Consider the following 25,138-nt stretch of genomic DNA (forward strand, 5'->3'; position numbering starts at 1 on the left):
CATCCCAGGCTCAACAGCTCACCCTGTGCCCTCCTGTCGCAAGAGCTCTGCACACACTGACCCCTCCGCCCAGCGGTAACAGACCTGTCCAGTGTCAATCCCTCAAGGACAGCCAGCCCTCCCATCGAGGTCACATCCCCCTATTATAAGCTTTCCTAGAGCCACATGTCTGCCCCTAGGAGCTCTTTCTGTGTTGTGATTTCACTGCAGGCTGAATAATTATTTGCTTTGTCATTGATTCAGTCCAGTTCCTACCCCAGGACCTTTGCATTTGCTCAGCCTGGCATGACCTTACCCCAGACGCCAGCACAGCTAACCCCTTCACCTCATCAGAGTCTTCTTCAAATGTCACCATCTGAGTGGGGACCCCTCAACAACCCTGTGTAAACCAAAGGACTTCCCTGGGGGTGCAGTGGATAGCACCACCCAGGCAACATGGGTTTGATCCCTAGTCTGGGAAGATTCCACATACCAAGGATCAATGAAGCCCCTGCACGGCAACTAATGGGCCGAGGCATCAGAGTCCAAGAATCACAGATACTGAAGCCCATGAGCCTAGAGCCCGTGCTCTGCAACAAAAGAAGCCACCACAATAAGCCTGTGCAGTACAACCAAGAGCAGCCTCCACTCCCTACAACTAGAGAAAGCCCTCGCGCAGCAGGGAAGACCCAGTGCAGCCAAAATAAATAAACTGCAGTGCCCCCACCACAACCCACTGCCACTCTCCCTAAGCCCCTTCTCTGGGGATGACTATTCTGCCCTTTGTCTTGTTCAATGTATCTCTCATGACAATGTCATGCTACAGGGCCAGGAACTTTGGCCAGTTTGTTCACTGTCTTATCCGCAGTCCCTGGGGTAGAGCCGGCAGAGAGTAGCACCTGAGACGTGTTAAGGGAATAAGTGAATGCAGTATACTACTTCTGGGCAGGACCAACTTATCCCATCTGTACAGTGGGCAGGGTCCAGAGCACACAGGGCTTCGAAGGCTCCTCAAAAATGGGTTCATTGCTTTTAAAATCAGAAGGGAGGGGGAAGAATTCTTAGGGCAGGGGAAATGTTTTAATATGTAGCATTAATATACCCATCTTTAAACCAACACAGCCGTAAAATAAAATTTTAATATTTTTCTTCATGGAGGAAGACACCTACCAAGGCTAGAATGCTTCAGCTCAGAAGTCATAGCAAACCTGTTTCTGGCGCTTTCCTTGCAGACCCTGCCGGCCTTTAAACTTGGGAAGATGCGCAGCTGGCTGAGCTGGGGGGCCCTGCGCGAGGTCCAGCGCCTCCGCGGCGGCCGGCTGGCTGGGCGGTGCCGCTTTAAGGATGCTCTGCGGGTACCGGCCTCGGGCGGCGAGGATGCAGCCGTGACGTCACGGCCCCGCCCCGCGGGGTGATGCTGCAGGAGCAGCGGCGGGCCGGGGGCGGCCGGGCCGGGACCCAAGCGCAGCGCGTGGCAGGCAGGAGCCCGTCCTCCTCGGAAAGGGATGCCTCCTGGCTGGAACCACAGGTACCTCCATTTCCTCCTGTGCCCTCCGCAGTTTCCCGGCTTTGTGCTGGGAGCGCCGCGGCTTAGGCCCCAGGGTAATCAGTGTGCCAGGATTGGGGCTGGAGGTTGGCACGGAGACCTTTGTTCCTCTTGTTTAATTAAATGAACTATCAGTGGAGCCCCCCTCCCCAAGCCCCCATCTCCCCACCTGAGTGCAGAGCTCTCCAGCCCTGAGAAGGGTGGGTAGCAGTTGGGTGAGATTTATTTCACAGTTGCAAGGAAAGAGATCAAACACTGGGATTTGCCCCCAGGCTTACGCGGCGCTTATTGATGCCTGAGGCCTGTTCCCAGGTCACCTGGGCAGGTGTCATCAGTTTCCAGTCCACCTCCCACCAGCGACTGAAAGCTCTGAATGGCTGGGGCCCTGGTGTAACCTCTCTCAGCACCCCAGGGTTAAGTTTATGATGAGCACCAAGGATTTCTGCTTTCTTGTCAAGGGCAACATGCTGAGGTTGAAATGAAAGGGTGATGGCAATCCATTCATCCTGCCCTCGACAAGAAATAACTTCATAAGTTATTGCTGGGCTTACCATAATGTTTGTGTTTTCTCAGCTTTTGTAGGGAGGTAGGACCGGGTGCTGATGAAACTCAAGTTCAGTGTGTTCCTCACCAGGGCTTTGGGGATCAATGGTCTGCCAGATTGCCACCGATCAAAAATGAGAAGTGGACTAGGATTCAGTAACTAGCTCACTAAATACATCCGCTGAAGTCCACCTTTCTCAGATGGTGGCTGAGACAGTAAAGAGTCTGCCTGCAGTGTAAGAGACCCAGGTTCAATTCCTGAGTCAGGAGGATCCCCTGGAGAAAGAAATGGCAATCCACTACAGTATCCTTGCCTGGAAAATCCCATGGATGGAGGAGCCTGGCGGGCAAAGAATCAGACACGACTGAGCGACTTCACTGAAGTCCACAGAGTCCTTCACTGATCTGGGAAGATTTCTTTGAAATATTAACTTGGAGAAATAGTAGAAGGGGTGGGGTAATTTTAAGCATTCGAATTACATGGACATTGTTTATCTTTATTAATCATTTGCTACCCAATCAACTTGAGGGATTTATTCTTTGAAACATCCTCTGTATTCTAGAAGGACAGTGGACCCAGCATACAACCTGTGGGGGGTCCAAGAATATGTGCAGATCTGGGGGTGGTCTGAGTAATGGTAATATAATAAGATGTCTGATGAATATTTGTTAGTGTATTAAAATTCCATTTACTAGTTTACATTTTACGTTCATTTTTTAATAACATTAAAAAATGAATTTTTTTTTAATGAGTTTTAAACAGTCCTTAGAATAAGCTTGGGCTTCCCTGGTGGCTCAGAGGGTAAAGCGTCTGCCTGTAATGTGAGAGACCCAGGTTCAATCCCTGAGTCAGAAAAATCCCCTGGAGAAGGAAATGGCAAGCTTCTCCAGTACTCTTGCCTGGAAAATCCCATGGACGGAGAAGCCTGGGAGGCTACAGTCCGTGGGGTCGCAAAGAGTCAGACACGACTGAGCCACTTCATTTTACTTTCGAATAAGCTTTCACGGGCAACTTTTAATATATGTATTTTAAAATAAAAGTGGTAAACCTGAAACTTGAAAATGAATCCATAGTGAAGGCTTTTTTCGATTTCAGGTTTAATTATTCTGATTTAGAGGAGGGAGGAGGAGTGTAGGATGGGCAGGGGTGGGGGTCTCCCTTTTGCTAGGACAGACTGCAGGCTGTGTTTTAAAGCTGGAGGCGGTGGGCAGGTGGTGGTGAAGCTGTCACAACACCGGTAGAGACATCGGGTATTTAGGTAACCCATTTTAAGCATGCGTGCTCAGTCACACCAACTGTTTGTGACTCCACGGACTGGAGCCCATCGGGCTCCCCTGTCCATTTTAAGTGGGTTCCAAAGTTTCCCCTTTTCAAAAATATGCTTCTACCCTATTCATGGAAGGCTGAAACTCTTCAACACTGGGCTCATGGTCCTTCATTCTAAAATGAAAGAGTTTCTAATATATTTTCACTGAAGTTCACTTTATGGGAGTAAGATACCAACAGGTAAGAGAGGTGTCGTGCGCCTGCAGGGGCAGGGAGAGAGGCAGAGAAGGAGTTAGCCAGTGAGGCAGGTATAAGGCTGTGACCAGATAGCGGAGTCAGTTAAAGTCTTTAACACACCTGGGCTAAGGTCTTCCTCTGACTTCTCAGGAGACAGTCTTCAGTGTTCCAGCAGCTCCTCTATTTCTGTGATATTTTAAAATTTGTTTATTTTTAATTGTAAGATCATTGCTTTACAATATTGGTTTGATTTCTGCCATACATCAACATGAATGAGCCATAGGTATACATATGTCTCCTCCCTCTTAAACCTCCCTTCCACTCCCTACCCTTTCCCATCTCTAGGTTGTTATAGAGATGGGGAAGGACAGGGAAGCCTGGCACGCTGCAGTCCTTGGGGTCGCAAAGAGTCGGACACGACTGAGTGACTGAACAACAAGGTTGTTACAGAGCCCTAGTTTGAGTTCCCTGAGTCATGCGGCAAATTTCCATTGGCAATCGATTTTACGTATAAGCTTCCATATTACTCTCTCCATTCATACCACCCTCTCCTTCCTCCTGCACTGCCCGTGTCCCTAAGTCTGTTCTCTGTCTACGTCTCCAGTGCTGCCCTGCAAGTAGGCTCATCAGTATCATATTTCTGTCATCTTAATGAATGAAGCTCCAGGGATAGCTAACAAGCACCTGGGTTTTTTAAGGCAAGACCAGCCAGTTTTTCTGGAGTATTTACTGTTTAAGGGCCTGAGTGAGACCTGTAAGGAACAAAAACAAGATGCTTAGTTTAAATTTTTTTAAAAAATCTTGACTTAATCTTCCTAAGTGGATTATGTTTTTAATGAAGTATTACTTGTCTACATAGTTCTTGGGTACCTCTGCTCTTACTGTAGAAGAGAGCATGGGATATTTTTTAAGGTCATGAGATAAGCCTTTTCTAGAAATGAGAGCAGACTGGTTATGTCATTCCCTGTCACCTTGATGTAAAATCCACCTCCTACAAGATCTTGCTGATTAGATAATCCCTTCTTGATGGGTTTCACCATCAGACCACCAATGTGCCCAGCTGGTGCCCAGAGCTCCTTTTCATGGATGGTCCCCACTGCTTAGAATGTCTTTCCTCCACTCTTTCACCTAGCTTGAGGGCAAGAACTATGTCTTTCTTTTATCTCTATAAATTCAGCGTCTTGGTATTCAGTACTCAGCCAAATGGTAAGATAGGAAGGTAGGTGGGCAAGTAGATCAAAGGATGGATGCATGGATGGATTGTTGGATAGATGAACGGATGGAAGAGAGGATGGATAAATGGATGGATGGATTGGTGGATGGATGGTTTGTTGGAGTCATATGATGTTCTGAATCCTGCTGGGACGTCTATAGAACAAAACATTTCTATCATGGTGTCCTCTGAAGAGAAGGAAGACAATCCCTGAGTGGGCAGGATAGGCTGGGAGGAGTTTGGGGTGCAAATCTGACATAACAAGAGATTTCAGAGTGATTCATAAAGAAGTTATCGACTAGCAAGCGTTTGACAGAGGGCATACGGTAAGTTAAAGTCAGAAATAAGGGCCTCATTTCTAAAGCTTAAAAACTATTTTGAAAGAAAGACTCTACTGTTTATTTTGGTAAATAACAAGAGTTCTTGTTAGGAAACCTATCGATGTTGGGAATGACATCTCAGGTTTGGGGCCTACTTCTCAGGAAGGATTCCAAGGAAAACTTAAGGGCACTTCCCTGGTGGTCCAGTGGTTAAGGTTCCACCCTTCCACTGCAGGGGCATGGGTTCAGTCCCTGGTCAGGGAACTAAGATCCCACATGCCTTGAGATGAGACCAAAAAGTTGTTTGTTTGTTTGTTTTTAAAAAAAGATGAAACATAGGCATTGCTTTTTTGTGAGGCAGATGGAGTGGGCTACATCAGAGAGGTCAATCCCAATCCAGGACATCCCCCTCTTGTGTTTTTATTTGTCTCTTTCCCTCTGATCTTAGCAGTTTTCCTCTCCCTGTGCTTAGTATAATTGACATTGGCTAAAACACACAGGTCAACAAGCTAGAATCTATTCCTGTAATATTTACAATCTAGATTAATTTCTAGGCAGTGAAAACTGTTGCCTGCCCAGGGGTGCCGATTGCAAACCCCAGGGGTTAGGGGTGGGGAACAGAGTGGGTGGGAATGTCTGTAAGGTCTGCAAGCCTGCTAATTCTCTATTGAGGCTGAGGGCGTTACACAATTCCTCAAAAAAAAATAGCTTGAGGGTGGAGGAAAATCTATTTCTCACCCTCCCAAATTCTTCTTGTTGCTCATTTTCTTTTTTTGTAAACTGTATCCCTATTCAATGTGTTGTCTGTGACATGCAGGATTCAGGAAGTTCTGTTTATTTCTTTAAAGAGAACGTTTTCAAATACTGCAAAAGACTCAGTTCTCCGGGCTCAACTGAAAATTCATTTGTCCGGTTGATGTAAAATGAAAAGACTTGAGTTAAACTCATTCAGCTCCTTTTAGGTTCAGATCCTTGGTTTAGGGTGGAGCATAAACTCGGGTGTTAGGGAGGGTACCCACTGTGGCCCTCCGTCCTGAGATGGAGGGGCTGTCCCCTCACCATGTACTAGCGCTCAGGGTGCCCGTGGGTCTCCTTCTCCCTGCCTACCCACCAGGGTGCCTGGTCACCCTTCTCTGTTCCCCTGGGGCCTGCAGGGGAGGGCAAAATCAGCCACAGGTCCTAGAAGAGCCCTGTGTCCTTTGGGGCCTGAGGACAGCCACAGGGCTCTTGGTGGCCCTGGTTCTTCTCCGGACCCTCCTGGTGGAGCCTGTCTGGGGAACTGTCCCTTTGAGTTTTAGCTTGGGGACAAACTAAAGGACCTGAAGGACCAACTCTTGTCCCCTTGGGAAGGTAGGCTGCCCTGATGTGAAAGCCAGGTCCAGGAGCGCTGTCCACACTAAAGGCTCAACTCTGGGGGCTCAGTGTTGGCTCTAAGGGGCCCCCGTGTGAACTCCGTTCGCATGTGGACAGGGTAGCAGGGCCCAGGGGATGAAGGTAGAGCCACCCGGATAAACTTGCTCTAATAGTAGAGGCCCTGCGGTTGAAGCTGCCCCCTGACTGGGCTTTCCCCACAGGAGCACCCACCGGCCCCCCCTACGATGATACCCCCGGCCAGCAGCGCCCCTCCGGGAGAGGCCCTCTTCCCCACCTTGGCCCCCCAGGACTTCTGGAGGCCCCCAGTCACCGGCTACTCGGGGTCCGTGACCCAGCACATCAGCCACCGGGCCAACAATTTCAAACGACACCCCAAGAGGAGGAAATGCATCCGGCCCTCACCACCCCCGCCCCCCAACACCCCCTGCCCAATCGATCTGGTGGACTTCGGGGACCTGCACCCCCAGAGGTCCTTCCGGGAGCTGCTGTTCAATGGCTCCGTCCTCTTCGGCATTGAGTTCAGCTACGCCATGGAGACGGCGTACGTGACCCCTGTGTTGCTGCAGATGGGCCTGCCCGACCAGCTCTACAGCCTGGTGTGGTTCATCAGCCCCATCCTCGGTGAGTCCTGCACAGCCTGCCGGCCTCCGAAGCCTCCCTAGAAGCTTCCAGAAACCTCACTGGGGGACAAGAGAGGAGCCAAAGTTGAGCCCACTCAGTTGTGTGGGGCTCTAGGTAAAGAATCTGCCTGACAATGCAGGAGACGAAGGTTCCTTCCCTGGGTTGGGAAGATCCCCTGGAGAAGGGAATGACAATCCACTCCAGTATTCTTGCCTGGAGAATCCCATGGACTGAGGAGCCTGGTGGGCTAAAGTCCATAGGATCGCAGAGTCAGACATGACTGAGCAACTGAGCATGCACGCACTCTAGGAAACCCAGGTATGGCCAGTCAGACCCCATCTTTTAAGCAATTTTACCTGAATCAGATAGAGGATATGGTACCATGTAGACTCCACGCTGTCACTGGAGGATCCAAGCAATACAGTGGGGGGTGGTTTGGGTCTAGGAGACCCTGCACTTCCTTGGATTCCCAAGGAGGTCACTGCAACTCCATGCCTCATGGGAGCTTGAATAGAAAATTTAATGGGAAGCTCAGTGATTCCAAGAGCCTGTTTATCTTTCATTTTCTAGCTTAGGGTTTTGTTGCTGGCTGGGAGTTTCATCATCTGATTCTTTAGGTGCCCTGGAGACAGGTGAATGCAAGTGTTTCAGGACTCTGGGGAGGCTGCGTCCGAGTTGGTCTCCACAAGGGGTGGGGACCCCAGTGTTGACCACTGACCTTCTCTGTTCCAGGATTCCTACTGCAGCCTCTGTTGGGTGCTTGGAGTGACCGATGTACCTCAAGGTTTGGAAGGAGACGCCCCTTCATTCTTGTCCTGGCTATAGGTCTGTTGTTTTGGCATCGAAATAAAATGAAAAATAAAAAAGGCCCCAACTGCTTTCTCTTGGGAAAATCTAAGAGTGTTGACCAAAACCAGTAATCCAGCTCACGTCACTGGTGTGGGAGCTGGGAGTACCCTGTAACCTAGCCCTGGTTAACTGTGGAAGTCTGTCTGATCATGTTTTTAAAACAAGTTAATAGAGGAGTTCCCTGGTGGCTGGTGGTTAGGGTTCCAGGCTTTCACCACTGTGGTCAGGGTTCAATCCCTGGGTGGGGAACTGAGATCCCAAAAGCCACGCAGCTTGGCAAAAAAAAAGAGTTAATAAAGTCTTCTCCATCATTCCAGCTATGCTTGATGGGATAAAAACTCTAATCTAAGTGCTCTGTTTGAGGTTTGATTAAGAAGGAATTCTTGGGGCCCTCAAGATTCTAGCCGTAAGTGGTGGCTGTCAGGGCCGGCAGGTCTGCGTTCCCCGGGTGACTCTGTTCTCCATCCCCAGGGGCGCTGCTGGGCCTCTCGCTGTTGCTCAACGGCAGGGACATTGGGACGGCGCTGGCCGACACGGCCAGTGACCATAAGTGGGGCATCCTTCTCACCGTGTGTGGTGTGGTGCTGATGGACTTCAGCGCGGACTCGGCCGACAACCCCAGTCACGCGTACATGATGGACGTGTGCAGCCCGGCCGACCAGGACCGGGGCCTGAACATCCATGCCCTCCTGGCAGGTAAGGGAGGAGCAGGGAAGTGATTGAAAGTGCATCTCTCAAACCAAAGGTATCAATAATATACACATCAGATGTTATATATCTTATGTATATTTCATTGTATTGTTGATTTACAATGTCATGTTATTTTCAGGTGTGCAGCAAAGTGACTCAGTATACATATATATATATATATAATATACATTCTTTTGCGGATTCTTTTCCCTTATAGGTTATTACGATATGAGTATAGTTCCCTGTGCTATATAGTGGGTCCTTATCGTTATCTGTTTTATATATAGGAGTGTGTATACGTTAATCCCAAATGCTAATCTATCCCTCCCCTGTCTCCTTCCCACTTCAGTTCAGTTCAGTTCAGTCACTCAGTCGTGTCCGACTCTCCGCGACCTTAGGTAGCCATAAATATGTTTTCTATGTCTGTAGGTCTGTTTCTGTTTTGTAAACACGTTCATTTGTTATCATTTTTTTTAGACTCCACATATAGGCGAAATCATATGATGTTTGCTTTTCTCTTAGTATGGTCGTCTCCAGGTCCATTCATGTTGCTGCGCATGGCATTATTTCGTTATTTTTAATGGACGATATTGTTGATATATCTGCATGTGAGTGTATATGTAGCCATGTATGAATATGTGTGTATATAGCTGTGTGTGGATATTATTATACAGTGTTGGTTCTTGTTGTCCATGTAGTTACGTCCTAGAAAAGCGCCATAAGTCCTGAATTCAGTTCAGTTCAGTTCAGTTCAGTCGCTCAGTCGTGTCCGACTCTCTGCGACCCCATGAATCACAGCACACCAGGCCTCCCTGTCCATCACCAACTCCCGGAATTAGCCAACCCCAAATCCCCATGGAGACATACAGGGTTAGTTTCCTGCAAACCTCCAATCACATCATTTTGGTCAATGGATCAATACATAACCTTGTTTTATGTGTTTCTGTCTAAAGACACCTTATTTTGTATGTATCACTGATGCATTAACCTTGAACTCACATCCCTGGTCAGGGAACTAAGATCCTGCAAGCCTTGTGACACAGCCAAAAAAATAAAATAAAAAAATGATGGGAAAGATTTCTAAAAATCAAGGGCAAGTTGTCACACGTGGGGAGCCTATATGAAGAGAGTGGGTGGCCTAGCAGTTAGAAAGTCTGAGCTCTTGGAGCTGAAATCCTGAATCAGGTTTGTGTTTTTCCTCCTGTTGATGGTGGGACCTTGGGGAACTGCTTGACCTCTCCAAGCCTCAGTTGCTTTTTTTAGAAAATGGAGTTGTTTATCACTCTCTCTTTACACTCCTGTATGCATGTGGGCCCAGGGAGCTTCTGCATGGATCCAGGCAGGTAGGTTTTGGAAGGTCGGAAGAAGGAATTCATGTCTTACCTTATGTACATACAGACACATATATGTGTGTGTGTGTGTATAAACCTTTTTACCCCAACTTATGATGGCTTGACTTATGATTTTTTGCCATTGACAAAAGCTTTTAGGTTTTGCTCTCTTCCCAGGCTACTGATCAGCAGTCCAGTCCTCTCTCATGGGGCTTCCCATGTGGCTCAGTGGTAAAGAATCCACCTGCCAATGCAGGAGATGCAGGTTCCATCCCTGGGTCGGGAAGATCCCCTGGAGAAGGGCATGGCAACCCACTCCAGTATTCTTGCCTGGAGAATCCCCATGGGCAGAGGAGCCCGGCAGGCTATAGTCTATGGGGTCACAAAGAGTCAGACACAACTGAAGCGACTTAGCATGCACACATGCCTCTCCTGTGATGCTGGGCAGTGGCAGCCACCACTAAGGGTCGACATCCCTACACTTACAACTGATCTGTTTTTCACTCTCAGGACAGTCTTCAATCAGTTATATGAGACAGTCAGCACTTTATTATAAAATAAGCTTTGTGTTAGATGCCCAACTGCAAGTTAATGAAAATAATCTGAGCATGTTTAAAGCGGGTGGGGCTAAGCGATGGTGTTTAGTAGGTTCAGTTCAGTTCAGTTCAGTCGCTCAGTCGTGTCCAACTCTTTGAGACCCCATGAATCACAGCACGCCAGGCCTCCCTGTCCATCACCAACTCCCGGAGTTCACTCAGACTCATGTCCATCGAGTCGGTGATGCCATCCAGCCATCTCATTCTCTGTCGTCCCCATCTCCTCCGACCCCCAATCCCTCCCAGCATCAGACTCTTTTCCAGGGAGTCAACTCGTTGCATGAGGTGGCCAAAGTATTGCAGTTTCAGCTTCAGCATCAGTCCTTCCAATGAACACCCAGGACTGATCTCCTTTAGAATGGGCTGGTTGGATCTCCTTGCAGTCCAAGGGACTCTCAAGAGTCTTCTCCAGCACCACAGTTCAAAAGCATCAATTCTTCGGCGATCAGCTTTCTTCACAGACCAACTCTCACATCCATACATGACCATGGGAAAAACCATAGCCTTGACTAGACAGACCTTGGTTGGCAAAGTAATGTCTCTGCTTTTTAATATGCTATCTAGGTTGGTCATAACTTTCCTTCCAAGGAGTAAGGGTCTTTTAATTTCCTGGCTGCAGTCAGCATCTGCAGTGATTTTGGAGCCCCAAAAAATAAAGTCTGACACTGTTTCCACTGTTTTTCCATCTATTTCCCATGAAGTGATGGGACCAGATGCCATGATCTTCGTTTTCTGAATGTTGAGCTTCAAGCCAACCTTTTCACTCTCCTCTTTCACTTTCATCAAGAGGCCTTTGAGTTCCTCTTCACTTTCTGCCATAAGGGTGGTGTCATCTGCATATCTGAGGTTATTGATATTTCTCCCGGCAATCTTGATTCCAGCTTGTGCTTCTTCCAGCCCAGCGTTAGGTGTATTCAATGCATTTTTTTCTCCTTTTTTAAAAACCTTAAGTATAGTTGATTTACAATGTTGTGTTACTTTTAGATGTACAACGAAGAGACTCAGATATATACATATCAGGTGACTCAGCAGTAAAGCACCCCCTGCCAAGCAGAAGACTCGGGTTTTATCCCTGGGTCAGGAAGATCCCCTGGAGAAGGGAATGACAACTCACTCCAATATTCATTCCTGGAGAATTCCAGGAAAATGGACAGGGGAGCCTGGCAGGCTACCGTCCATGGAGTCGCAACAAGAGATGGATGCGACTTAGTGACTATATATATTGGAGTGTAGCTTCCCATGCTGTACAGTAGATCCTTGCTGGTTATCTATTTGATATATATGAGTATGTATTAGCTGCATTTTTTTCAGCCCATGATATTTTCAACTTATAATGAATTTATCAGGATTTAATCCTATTGTAAGCACAGGAAGATCTCTACATGTCTGATTTTTTTTCTTCCCTTTTTAAAAATTATGTTAGAATACAAGTAACCTAAAATTTACCATTTTAGCCATTTTTAAGCGTGTAGTTCTGTGATATTCTCACACTGTTGGGTCATCATCACCACTGTCCGTCCCCACAATGTTCTCATCTTGTAAAACAAACTCATGACCTAATAATAATCCTCCGATCTCCCCTCTCCCCAGCCCCTGGCAACCACCACTCTACTTCCTCTCTCTGTGAATCTGACTACCTGAAGTGACTCTTGTGAGTGGCATCAGATTCGTCGTGGTGATGGTCTTATTTCATAGAGTGTAAAGTCCTTAAGGTTCACCCATGCTGTGGCGTATGTTAGAATTCCCTACTTTTCAAGACTGAATAGTGTTGCATTGCATTCATAGACCACACTTTTCTTACCCATTCATCCTTTGATGGACTCTTTGGCTACTTCCACAACTTAGCTGTTGTGAATAATGCTGCTATGAACATGAATGTATGAATATCTCTTCAAGAACCTGCTTTTAGTTCTTTTGGGGCCTAGACACAGACATGGAATTGCTGGGTCAAACGATAATTCTATGTTTAATTTTTTGAGGAATTTCATACTATTTTCCACAAGAGCTGCACATTTTACATCTCCACCAACACTTCACAAGGGTTCTAATTTCTCCACTTTCTTGCCAACTTATTGTTTTCTGGGTTTTAAGAAGTTGTTTTAATAGTGGCCATCCTGATGGATGTGAACTAATATCTCATTGTGGCTAGAGTTGCACTTCCCTAATGATCTGTCATACTGAGCATCTTTTCATGTGCCTATTGGCCATTCCCAGATCATGTCTATGAATGTCTATTTAAGTCCTTTGCCCACTGTTTGAATCAGGCTGTTTGTTTCTTTGCTGTTGAGTTGATGTGTGGTTCCTTAGCTGTGCAGATGTATCGCTTTGATTATTTTTATAAAAATTCAGTTCAGTTCAATTCAGTCTCTCAGTCGTGTCCGACTCTCCGCGACCCCATGAATCACAGCACGCCAGGCCTCCCTGCCTCACCAACTCCAGGAGTTCACTCAAACTCATGTCCACAGAGTCGGTGATGCCATCCAGCCATCTCATTCTCTGTCGTCCCCTTCTCCCCCCGTCCCCAACCTTTCCCAGCATCAGTGTCTTTTCCAGTGAGTCAACTCGTCTCATGAGGTGGCCAAAGTATTGCAGTTTCAGCTTTAGCATCAGTCCTTCCAATGAACACCCAGGACTGATCTCCTTTAGAATGGGCTGGATGGATCTCCTTGCAGTCCAAGGGACCCTCAAGAGTCTTCTCCAGCACCACAGTTCAAAAGCAGCAATTCAAAAATTAAGTTCTCACAAATCTGACCTTGATTAAGGGTCACAAATCTGCAACTATGTCTTCAGAAGGGGTGGGAGGAAGCTAGTTAGGACCGTAAATGTGGGAAGTTAATAATAAAGGGGGAATGAAATTGTGTCATTTGTAGAGAGATGGATAAACCTCAGTCAGTTCAGTTGCTCAGGATTTTTGCGACCCCATAGACTGCAGCATGCCAGGCTTCCCTGTCCATCACCAACTTCCGGAGCTTTTTCAAACTCATGTCTGAGATTCTGTCTAGAAGGCCAACCCCTGATGTGGCTGGGTCTCCCCACTCGGAGGGTAGCACAGGACACATGATGGTCAGATGCAGGCTCCTGTGCATCGCCAGGAGTAAACCAGTAGCCTGGTCAAAATACAGCTGCACTCAAAGTCAAAGGGCACATCTTTGGAAACCCAGAGGTGGGCTGGAGCAAATAGCACTTTCTGGAGGTGAGAATATTCATTGCTGCTGGCTGGGGGCAATGTGACTTCAACTACATTTTTACGTTGTGTTGCGTGAAACATTGACCATTTGCCGGGTCCCCAAGGCTGTGGAATTGGTGAGGGAGATCGGATGAAAGGACTAGATCCCTGCAGCTTTGCTGTTCCCCAAAGGCTCCAGGGCCTAGAGAGCTGGCCACCAGGGGAGACCCATTAGGGGTGACTCTTAATGGCAGGCATGCCTGAGGATGATGTCATCAGACAAGCAAGACCAGGGTGGCCCCTGGAATTCCCATGTGCACATGTGCCGTGGTCTGTGCTGGGACCAGGTCTCCAAGTTTACATGGTCCTGGAGCTGGGGGAGGAGTGGGACTCCAGGGGGGAGGTGACCTGGAATCGACACTCACTTCTGGTCTTCCTAAAGCGCTGTGTGCAGAGGGGAACAGAATGAGGGCAGGCGGCCATCATGCCCTGGCAGGCAACCCTTGAGTGCAGGCACCCAGGCCCGCTCCCCCAGCCATTTTCTCCTGCTTTTCTTTGGGGTGTAGATGGGACAGATAATCCATCCAGGTCCTTGGAGTAGATTTTTCAAGCTGAGTAAGGAAGCGGGCACCTTCTTATGGGCTTTCTTCCCTAACCCATGAGGAAACTTGATCACTGCTTTTCTCCCCAGGTCTCGGAGGAGGGTTTGGATACGTGGTCGGGGGGATCCACTGGGATAAAACCAGCTTTGGGAGAGCCCTGGGCGGGCAGCTGCGGGTCATCTACATCTTCACAGCTGTCATCCTGAGCATTACCACCGTCCTGACCCTGGTCAGCATCCCCGAGAGACCCCTGCGGCCTCCAGGCGAGAAGAAGCCAGCCATGAAGAGCCCCAGCCTCCCACTGCCTCCGTCCCCGCCTATCCTGTGCGAGGAGGGTGCGGGCCAGACTGTCCCCTGCCCACCCCCAGCCCCCAGCCTTTATGCCAGCTTCTCCAGCCCCATCTCCCCGCTCAGCCCCCTCACGCCCAAGTACGGCAGCTTCATCAGCAGAGACAGCTCCCTGACGGGCATCAATGAGTTTGCCTCATCCTTTGCCACGTCCAACATCGACAGTGTCCTCATTGACTGCTTCACGGGTGGCCACGACAGCTACCTGGCCATCCCCGGCAGCCTTCCGAGGCAGACCATCAGCGTCAGCTTCCCCCGGGCCCCCGACGGCTTCTACCGCCAGGACCACGGCCTCGGGGACCGGCGGGACGTCACCCTGGCTGCTGGCCCCGATGGGGACATGCTGAGGGTGGGCTCCCTGGACACCTCCAAGCCACGGTCAGCCGGGATCCTGAAGAGACCCCAGACCTTGGCCATCCCGGATGCGGCCGGAGGAAGCGGCCCCGACACCAGCCGGAGAAGGAACGTGACCTTCAGTCAACAGGTAAAAGCAAACGTCGGGGCTGGGGCGTGGGACGGGGAGGAACCAGGGGTTAGAGGATGCCATGCACGTGGTACCCCCCACTTCAGTTAGACAGATGACCTGGAAGGAAATTCGCGGCCCATCAGGGTGAACCAAACAAGAAAGACTTGGGTCTAATGGATGGGCCTCAAGGATACGCCCAGCCCCGGTAGCCTCATGCTCTTCATCCAGTTGGTGCGGGGATTCTGGGGCCCGTGTGAGCGCAGGCGCACTCAGGGCCTCTGCAGCACTCCAAGAAACTGGCCACAGCAGAGGGGCGGCTCTTTCAAACACCCTCATGTTTGCCCAGAGGTGGTTCCGTGAGTTCAGCATCATATGTGCTGCCGTCATTTCTAGTCTTTTCCCACCACATCCAGCCCACTTCGGCCATGCGCACCCACGGCAATAAGCCCAGGCTTCCTGAAGGACAGAAACAAAAGGTAAAGCCTGGGGGCTGTTTCTGGGGCCTCCCTGGGTGGGCAACCTTAACCGGCCAGCCGGGAGGCTGTCAACACTCTGGATCCCAAAGGGTGCCAGGATGTTCTGGAAAAGCAGAGAACCTTCTGGAAGGCTGTCTGTGTTGTATGAGGGATTTGGCTGCAAGGCCACCAGCCGATATGTGGGATTTTAGCCATTTTCAGAGTCCATGATCTTGAAGAGGATTACAGCCTTGCCACAGCAAATGGGCTTCTGTAACTCAATGAAGCTATGAGTCATACCATGCAGGGCCACCCAAGACAGACGGGTTACAGTGAAGCGTTCTGACAAAATGTGGTCCGCTGGAGGAAGGAATGACAAACCACTCCAGTATTCTTGCCGCGAGAACCCCATGAACAGTATGAAAAGACAAAAAGATGCAACACCAGAAGATGAGCCCCCAAGGTGGGAAGGTGCCCAGTATGTTACTGGGGAAGAACGGAGGGCGGTCACAAATAGCTCCAGAAAGAATGAAGCAGCTGGGCCGAAGAGGAAAGGACACTCAGTTGTGGATGTGTTGTGGTGAAAGTAAAGTCTGATGCTGTAAAGAATAATACATTAAAGAGAGTTATTCTTAGGACTTCCCTGGTGGTCCAGTGGTTAAGACTTTGCCTTTCAATTCAGGGGTTGTGGGTTTGAATCCCTGGTGGGTGAGCTAGGATCCCACATGCCTTGGGGCCAAAAAACAAAACTTAAAACAGAAGCAATATTGTAACAAATTCAATCAAGACTTAAAAACAGAGAGTGTTTCTCGCCTTTTAAAGTAGACATGAGGGCCCTGTGCCCCCGCTGCCCTCAGGGAACCCAGGGGATGGAGTTTCCTGAGCAGAAATCAGCCTGCACAGGCCCCCAGGAGGGCAGTTCTGAAGCAAGTGACCTGGACACGCCCCTTGGACACAGTAGCCCATGTGACCAGAAGTGCCAGCCTCATCTCAGGCATGCCCCCTGACCCTGTGCCTGAGAAGACACCTGACCTTGTAGGAGGCCCAGCAGAGGTGTTGGGAGGTGGCCTCTCATGTTGGCTTTGCTGTTAAATTCTGAAGTTCAGCGCACCTCCTTTGCATGACCAAGAGTCAATCCTAGGATCTTCTTTTATCGTATCTTAAACTTAACGCCATCCCACCTCAAGGAAGCGCTCTGCACAGGTGGGTGCCCGTCCTGCTGAGAAGTGTCCAGGCCCCAGTGGGCGGTGTCCGCCAGCTCTGATCCAGAAAGGGTTTGAAGCCCTGAAAGTCACTGGAAGAAACCAGTCATTGGCAGAGGGAAGCGATTTCTCTAAGTGCTCAGGTCAGGGGTGTGTCATGCTCACTCTTGATGACCTTAAAGCAGTTAGTTCATCAGGCTTTTTGTCAGTACTGGGCCATTCTCTCCAGTTGCCCCAAACCCCACCTGGCTTCTGGTGGAAAGTCTCTTTTTCATCCTTTAAAAACATTCCATTTTCAAATCGGTTCTGGCAGGAAAGTAAAAATCATGAGCTTAGTGTGAACACATCTGGGTTCAGTGGGGACAGGGTGTCAGGTGAAGACTTGCTCCAGCAGTTATGGGTGACAAGCTCTGTTGGTGCAGCGGCTGCCCTCAGAACAGGCATTGTGAGCTGTTTCCTTCCTTTTCATTCTTCCACCTGGAGCATCCAGCACAAGCTCCTGCATGGACCCACAGTAAAGTACCTTCTCTCCTCTCAAGATGTGTACCTCTCAAAGCCAACAGCTCACCTGGCTGGTGTCTGCACCTCCAGCCCAGGGCGGGTCTTGTCCTTCCGGGAAGAGGTTGCAGACAGAGCCGTGAGTGTATTTGTCCCTGGAGCATTGCCCTGAACCCACTCGTCCCCGTTTCAATGCTGGTGACGTGGGGCTGTCTGGGTACTCAGCTCCCTACCTAGGCCCCCTGGGCCCCCCTAAGCCCCCATGTAGGCAGGCATCCACCAGTCATGTTGAAATCAGTCTTTTGCATCCTCTCTTCTGGAAAAGTCGGGACTTCATAATGTCTGAATTTGAGCCAATCTGTATTTCTTTTCTTTCAAATGTATTTCGCATTGGGCAAGCTTACCCTCTGTGGCCGAAAGGCAGTCACAGCGAAGGGAGATTTTGTGCTCAGCTGCCCCTGTCTCTGAAGAGACTAATGTTATATGCCTCTTAAAATGTCATAAAGTCATATGATATAAGGTCATTTCTCTCATTCGGACCTCAGGCCTCAGCGGGGTGGCCAGAGAACAGCAGCATGGTGTTTGGTGCCCGGTTCACACTGTCCAGAAAGACAAACCCTCACAGCCTCTGGGTCTGTGTTCCTAATGCACTGTCTCACTGAAGCAAAAGGTGGCGCTAGTGGTAAAGAACCTGCCCACCAATGCAGGAAATGTAAGGGATGCGGGTCCGAGCCCTGGGTTGGGAAGATCCCCTGGAGGAGGGCATGGCAATCCACTCCAGTATTCTTGCCTGGAGAATCCCACGGATAGAGGAGCCTGGTGGGCTACAGTCCATGGGGTCACAAGGAGTTGGACACGACTGAAGTGACTTAACACACACGCATGGAGCTTCAGTACTTTGGCCACCTGATGTGAAGAGCTGACACGTTAGAAAAGACTCCGATGTTGGGAAAGATTGAGGGCAGGAGGAGGAGTCAACAGAGGATGAAATGGTTGGATGGCATCACCGACTCAATGGGTACGAGTTTAAGCAAGCTCTGGGAGATGGTGAAGGACAGGGAAGCCTGGCGAGCTACTGTCCATGGGGTCACAAAGAGTTGGACATGACTAAGCAACCTAACACACACACATGGGATGGCCAGGGTGTAGTGCTCTGATGAGGGATTTGGGGGGCTTCTCTTACAGGTGGCAAATATTTTACTGAACGGTGTGAAATATGAGAGTGAGCTGACGGGCTCCAGCGAGCCGTCGGGGCAGCCGCTGTCCATGAGGCATCTCTGCTTCACCATCTGCAACATGCCCAGGGCGCTGCGCCACCTCTGCGTCAACCACTTCCTGGGTGAGCTTGTGGCAAAGCTTCCTGCCTGTCGTGCCCCCCTTGGGTGGCCCTGCAGCAGGGGCACAGGCCCTGACCCAGGGCTAGGAATGCCGGAAGGCCTCTCCAACCCACTGGGCTTCCCCAGACACCACCAGGGGCAGGATGAGGTGGGGATGGAGCAGGGAGGTGCCTGCTCCAGGCATTCCCAGATTAACCAGGTCCCCTGGGTCTCCACGGAGCCCAGATCCTCAGGACCAAAAGCTCCTCAGGCAACTCACAGTTAAGTGGGCTATCTCTTTCCCACTGGAGGAATTTGTGTCTTAAGCCAGTCTGGACCCCTGACTCTAAGCTGAGATGTAGACATACCCAGACACACACGTGTCTGGGGCTGGTCTCAAGTTCACAGGCTCAGCTTTCAGATGAATACCAAGAAGCCCCAGCTAGCATGCCATTCCCTCCAGGGTCTCTTCACTGTTGGGCTGTTGACCCTCTGATCTTAACCTAAGCAATTGTGGGATGTAAAGCAGAATGACTTTCTAGAAGGCAATTTGGCAACAGACAAGAATCTTAAAAAATGCCCATAGCCTTTATCCCAGGGATCCTATTTGGTATTTGTTGCGAGGATGTAGTCAGAGGTTTGATCATGAATCAAACCTGTATGAGGTATTGATCACAGCATGATTTATAACAGCCAAAGACCAAGATGGGAAAAAGGGTAAACGCCTAGCAATGGGTAAGTATATTAGGGTGAATCCACATTGTGAAATATTTTGCTGCCATTAAGACGGGGCTCTTTAAGAGTATTTAATGGCACAGGACATGTGCATGATAATTATTGGGGTTCCAGAGGCCCAGTAAACACCACCTCCTTCCTCTATGAGAGAGAAATGGACATGGAAACCAGAGGAAGCAGCAAATTAGGTTTCCATCAACACTTGCCCTTCCTAAGGTACTTCTCCAAGGTAAGCAGGTGACCCCCTGCCCCACCTGTGACTGGAGCCCTGCTGGCATTTTCTTTCTTCCCAGCAGAGGAGCGAGTGGAAAACCAGAGAAGGTGGCGGTTAACTTTCCTCCTGGCAATAGGATTCAGAGAAAGAACAGAATGAAAACCCTTCTCACAACAGGGCATGTGTTATATTTACTTTAAAAAGGACAGGTAGGGGAACTTTCCTGGGTGATCCAGTGGTTAAGACTCCACGCTCCCAATGTAGGGGGCCTCGGTTCAAACCCTGGTCAAGGAACTAACTAATTTTTTAAAAAGGAAGGGTAGGAAACCTACAAAATTTTAACAGAGGTAAAGGCATCTCTGGATGGTAAAGATAATTCTTTCATATTTTTAAAAAATATTTTTTACATTTATTTTTACAAAATTAGAACAATTTTGTTAAAATATTTTAAATAATTTGTAATGTTTATTTACTTCTTTGACTGCACAGGACCTTTACTTGTGGCACACAGGACCTTTTTTAGCTGTGGCATGTGGGACCTAGTTCCCTGACCAGGGATGGAACCCGGGCCCCCTGCATTGGGAGTTCAGAGTCTTAGCCACTGGACCACCAAGGAGGTCCCTCCTTCTTTAAGCTTTCAATCGACAAAATTCATGTGCTGCACTGATGGTGGGCAGAACCACCTGCTGGGGGGGCAGTGAGCCAGTGCCTGCCCCGCAGTCACCACCTGTGTCCCCCCCCAGGGTGGCTCTCCTTCGAGGGGATGCTGCTCTTCTACACGGACTTCATGGGCGAAGTGGTGTTTCAGGGGGACCCCAAGGCCCCGCACACGTCAGAAGCATATCAGAAGTACAACAGCGGCGTCACCGTGGGCTGCTGGGGGATGTGCATTTACGCCTTCAGTGCTGCCTTCTACTCAGGTACCCGCAGGGCAGGGGTGGGGGGTGGGGGCAGGCTTGGCTGGGCAGGCTAGGGGGGCAGGCATGGCTGGGGAGCAGGCTGGGGGGTGTTGGGGGCAGGCTAGGGGGGCAGGCTTAGCTGGGGGCAGGCTGGGGGGTGTTGGGAGCAAGCTAGGGGGGGCAGGCTCGGCAGGTGCGACAGGCTGGGGGTGTTGGGGGCAGGCTAGGGGGGCAGGCTCAGCTGGGGGCAGGCTGGGGGGTGTTGGGAGCAAGCTGGGGGGCAGGCTCGGCAGGTGTGACAGGCTGGGGGTGTTGGGGGCAGGCTAGAGGGGCAGGCTTGGCTGGGGGGCAGGCTGGGGGGGTGTTGGGGGCAGGCTAGGGTGGGCAGGCTCAGCAGGTGGGACAGGCTTGGGGGGCAGGCTCGGCGGGGGTGGTGGCCTTCCAGGAGGGTGGCGAGAGGACAGGCAGTGAAGGCACAGCAGCCCAGTTTGGGGGCAGACAGCGCTGTCTTTTTCTCTGTTTTCAGTGACCCATCGTGGGGGTCAGTCGGGGGCAGGGCCATATGGGGAGGGTATGTGTCCAGACACGAGCGAGCAACTGGCCAGAGGGTTCAGGCCCGTAGGCAAGGGCCAAGTGGGGGCCCAGGGACAAACCATGAAGTCACCTCAGGTGGGTGTGCCATCCTCCAGCCCCCCTCAAGTCTTTCCCATGTCAGTTCATGTGGTAGCTGGTCCAGTGGGGATGGCGGTGCAGGGGAGACCAGAGAGGCAGGTGGAGTGACATGGAGGTGGGTGGTGGGGATGGGGAGTCCGCGATGACCCTGAGGTTTGACTCTGGGTGACCCACGGCCCTAGGACACTCTGCTGGATTCCTGAGGGTGCCAGGGCCATCCCAGTGGGGGCATGGCAGGGCAGTTTGAGGGGGTGCAGCCCCCAAACTTCATCTCAGAGGTTCGCCCACGTTTTCAGTAAAGGCCAGAGAACCCAGCCTTCCGGCTTTTGTGGCCACAGGCTCCGTGGGGGCCCCTCAGGGCCGCCCTTGAGGTGGACGAGACGTGATGACCACGTGGGGCTAAATTCTGGCTAAACTTCTCTGATGTTCACAGGGATTTGGATTTTGGATAATTTTTACATGTCACAAATTATTTATCTTCGAGTTTGTTTTAAACATTTGAAGCTATAAAAACCGTCTTTAGCTCCGGGTGGTACAGAAATAGGCTGCAGGCTGGACTCCACCTGAGAACTGTAAACCGTGGGCCCTGTTAACACGTTCCAGCCCCACCATCGGGTCTGGGACCTTTTGTGGGGGTCGAGAGACCACATTAAGAAAGAACTTCCTGACTCTCAATGGCAGACCCCGGGGGCGTGGGCGTTTGGTGGCACCTGGATGTTGGGAAGTGGCCCTGGGGCATTGTAAGGGGTGTCCTGTGGAGTCTCAGCTCCCAGGCCTCTCAGGGTCCTTCAAGGCGGGCCCACTGGGGTGGGGCTGTCAGGGGCCTCACATTAGGAGAGGCAGAAACAGTAGGATTTGTGCAGGAATCCAGGGCTCAGCTCTAAACCCTAAACTCTGGAGCCTCTGGCCTTTCTACTCAAAGACCCTGTCGCCTGCTGCAGCATCTGGGGGCCTGGCCGGGGCCGATGTGAACGGGGCTACCCCGGGTCCTGCCACCCATCTGGACACCCCATCAGTGGTCCCTGAGCGGGTCTTCTGGTAGAGGGTGAGCTGCCTGCCAGCCTCGGGGGGGGCCGGGGCCTCAGGTGGGGTGGTGCTCACCCGCCAGCCTGGGGGTGCCCGGGGCCCTGGGTGGGTTGTGCTCACCTTCCTCTCCCTTGACAGCTATCCTGGAGAAGCTGGAGGAGCACCTCAGTGTCCGGACGCTGTATTTTATCGCGTACCTGGCCTTTGGCCTGGGGACCGGGCTCGCCACGCTCTCCAGGAACCTTTACGTGGTTCTGTCCCTCTGTGTCACCTACGGGGTCTTGTTTTCCACTCTGTGCACCCTGCCCTACTCGCTGCTGTGCGATTACTACCAGAGCAAGCAGGTGAGTGCCCTGGGTCTGGCTTCCGGCCCCACGTCCAGGTGAGGCTCCACCTGAGCAGGGTCCCTGACCTCCTGCATGGCTCGGGGGCCACATTCAAAGGGGAAGATTATCAGGACGCATCAGCAGAGCATAAACCCTAGAGGGAAGCTGCCCACATAGGGACTCAGGAGGTGGCGAGGGAGGGGCAAGGAGAGGCCCGCCCCCTGGGGTTCCCCTCTGCCAGGCTTCAGGGTCACTTGGGAGCACCGGGCCTTGGGCACCAAACACTTTGTGAACGAGGTCAATAACATGTGAACACAGTTTTTGTTTTTTTTTTTTTTAATGAGAATCCATGCCAAAAGTCCACATTGAGTGAGAGACAGGAACTTAGGATAAGTGACAGGACCAAGCCACGCCCTGGTGGTGTCAGAGGCAAAAGGAAAAACCAGGAAAAAAGATCCCGTCTTTATGTAAAAGTTGATATTTTGTTCAGGGTGGATTTTCTTTTACCAGCTTTAGTGAGGAAGAATTCAGCACAAAACCACACCATTCAACCATTTCCAGAGTACGATTCAGCAATTTTTAGCATACTCATGCCATCAATTCTAGAACATTTTTGTCACACACACCTTGCCCGTCCCTGATAGCTCAGTTGGTAAAGAATCCACCTGCAATGCAGGAGACCCTGGCTCTCCTGGGTCGGGAAGATCTGTTGGAGAAGGGATAGGTAAAGAATATGCCTGCAATGCAGGAGACCTGGGTTCGATCCCTGGGTTGGGAAGATCCCCTGGAGAAGGGAACCCACTCCCGTATTCTGGCTTAGAGAATTGCATGGACTGTAGAGTCTGTGGGGTCACAAAGAGTCAGATGACTGAGCGACTTTCACTTTCTTTCACCCCCACCCCTGGCCAAAAGAAGCCTCCAAGTATCACCCCTCCAGGCCTCTCCTCCCCCAGCCCCCTATAGTCAATGATCTGCTTTCTGTCTCGGGGATTGGCCTGTTCTGGACGTGTCACGTCCATGGAATCACACGACATATGGCCTTTTGTGTCTGGCTTCTCCCAGCCTCGTGTTTTTGAGGTTCATCTATGCTGTGCAGAGTGAATCCCTGCCTCATTCCTTCTTGTGATCAAGCAATATTCCCATCAGAGATTTTTAGCTGTGACTTTGAGATTTTAAAACTCTGCACTGAAGACCACTGTGATACTGGCCATTCCTACAGCCCCTCTAACCCTGGATCTCATCACCTCCCCCAGGCCTGAGCCCAAGGGATGGCTCTCCCCGAGGGCAGCGCAGGGACCTCGGCCTGTGAGCCGTGCATGTGGCCTGAGTGTCACTGTCCTGCTTGTCAGCTCCCCAGAACTCCTTCACCAGATACGCGGTTCTTGGTGGAGGGAGGCCCTGCCCTATGGGAGGGGACGTGGGGCCTCAGGCCACTTTTGATGGATCAGGGTGGAGCTGGCTGGATGTCTCAGGCCTCTGTTGCCCGGTGAGTCTTCCAGACACACTGTCTCCACTGGGCTGCAGGTCCAAGGCTCACCTGTGACCTCCCTTCGCGGTGGCCCCACGGGCCGAGATGATGTCCCTAGGACACACACAATGCCAATTCACAGACCCCCTTGCTGGGCTGTGGGGACAGAGCCTTGGGTGGGGCTGGAAAGGGTAGTCAGCATCCCAGAGGTGACCACATCTGGTCGTAGGACCAGGCCAGGCTGGCCCCCAGGTGGCACCCAGCAATGGTCTACGTGATGCGGGTGGCCCAAGCTGGGGGTAGGGTCACTCTGCCACCACTCGGTGGCTCTGCTCAGAGACCCTGTGTCCTCCATGTCCCAGTGTGGTGCTGGGTGCTGGGTGGGGGTGCAGGGAGCCCAAAGTCCAAGGCGGAGGCCATGGGCCAGAGGAGCAGGAGCTGTAGACCCTGAGGGGGTCTCTGAGTGTGCCAGGCATTGTAGCAACAAGGGTTCAGAAAGGGGATGACCTAGGGTGGAGGGGGCATGGCCTGGCCGGCCTTGAGGGGAGTGAGACAGGGAAGAACCTGTGTGCCTGGCTGTACCTGCTGGTCATGGATTCCTCGTCTTGTCATCTCTGTTCACAAATATTAAAGTCTTGGCCAGACTCCCTGTGCACTGGGGGCCTGGAAACAGGAAGCTGTCGGGCGTGGGGTGCCAGGTCCCGGGCCTCAGGGGGCCTGGTCTGGCTGACATGCGTCTCTGGTCAGTTCGCAGGGTCCAGCGCGGATGGCACCCGGCGGGGAATGGGCGTTGACATCTCCCTGCTGAGCTGCCAGTACTTCCTGGCCCAGATCCTGGTGTCCCTGGTGCTGGGCCCCCTGACCTCAGTCGTGGGCAGTGCCAACGGGGTGATGTACTTCTCCAGCCTCGTGTCCTTCCTGGGCTGCCTGTACTCCTCGCTGTTTGTCGTCTATGAAATCCCTCCCAGTGAGGCCACCACCACCGAGGAGCACCGGCCCCTCCTGCTGAACGTCTGAGCGTGTGCCCTGGTCTGGAGCAGGCGGGCTGCGGAAACCCAAGGGGCCCTGGTGGACGGAAGCAGGACAGGTTTCCTGTCGGGATGTAAATATGTGATAAGACAATAAATGGCCACAGCAGAGCCTATGGTTTCTAGTGTGGCTCTTCTGAGGGGCAATAGG

At 51.1% G+C, this 25,138-nt stretch overlaps 1 protein-coding gene across 4 annotated transcripts; it reads left to right on the forward strand.

Annotated features, from left to right (window-relative positions):
- The first annotated feature begins 1,393 nt into the window (after nt 1-1,393).
- Nucleotides 1,394-24,976, forward strand: SLC45A1 (solute carrier family 45 member 1). 4 transcript variants are annotated; one of them, XM_055419493.2, is made up of 9 exons: nt 1,394-1,507; nt 6,680-7,100; nt 7,833-7,925; nt 8,421-8,645; nt 14,424-15,166; nt 18,489-18,642; nt 20,312-20,488; nt 22,304-22,509; nt 24,707-24,976. In XM_055419493.2, exons 1-9 carry the CDS (start codon nt 1,394-1,396, stop codon nt 24,974-24,976), a joined length of 2,403 nt encoding a protein of 800 aa, XP_055275468.1. The 4 variants fall into 4 exon arrangements, with proteins under 4 accessions (XP_055275468.1, XP_088701556.1, XP_088701557.1 ...); XM_088845430.1 differs by lacking the exon at nt 1,394-1,507 and having other exon boundaries at nt 6,704-7,100; nt 18,489-18,672; XM_088845431.1 differs by lacking the exons at nt 1,394-1,507; nt 7,833-7,925 and having other exon boundaries at nt 6,704-7,100; nt 18,489-18,672.
- The last annotated feature ends 162 nt before the right edge of the window (nt 24,977-25,138 follow it).

Source organism: Moschus berezovskii, chromosome 17 (assembly GCF_049115385.1).
Source record: "Moschus berezovskii isolate FMDL1 chromosome 17, NW_MosBer_1.0, whole genome shotgun sequence".
Taxonomy (NCBI): domain Eukaryota; kingdom Metazoa; phylum Chordata; class Mammalia; order Artiodactyla; family Moschidae; genus Moschus; species Moschus berezovskii.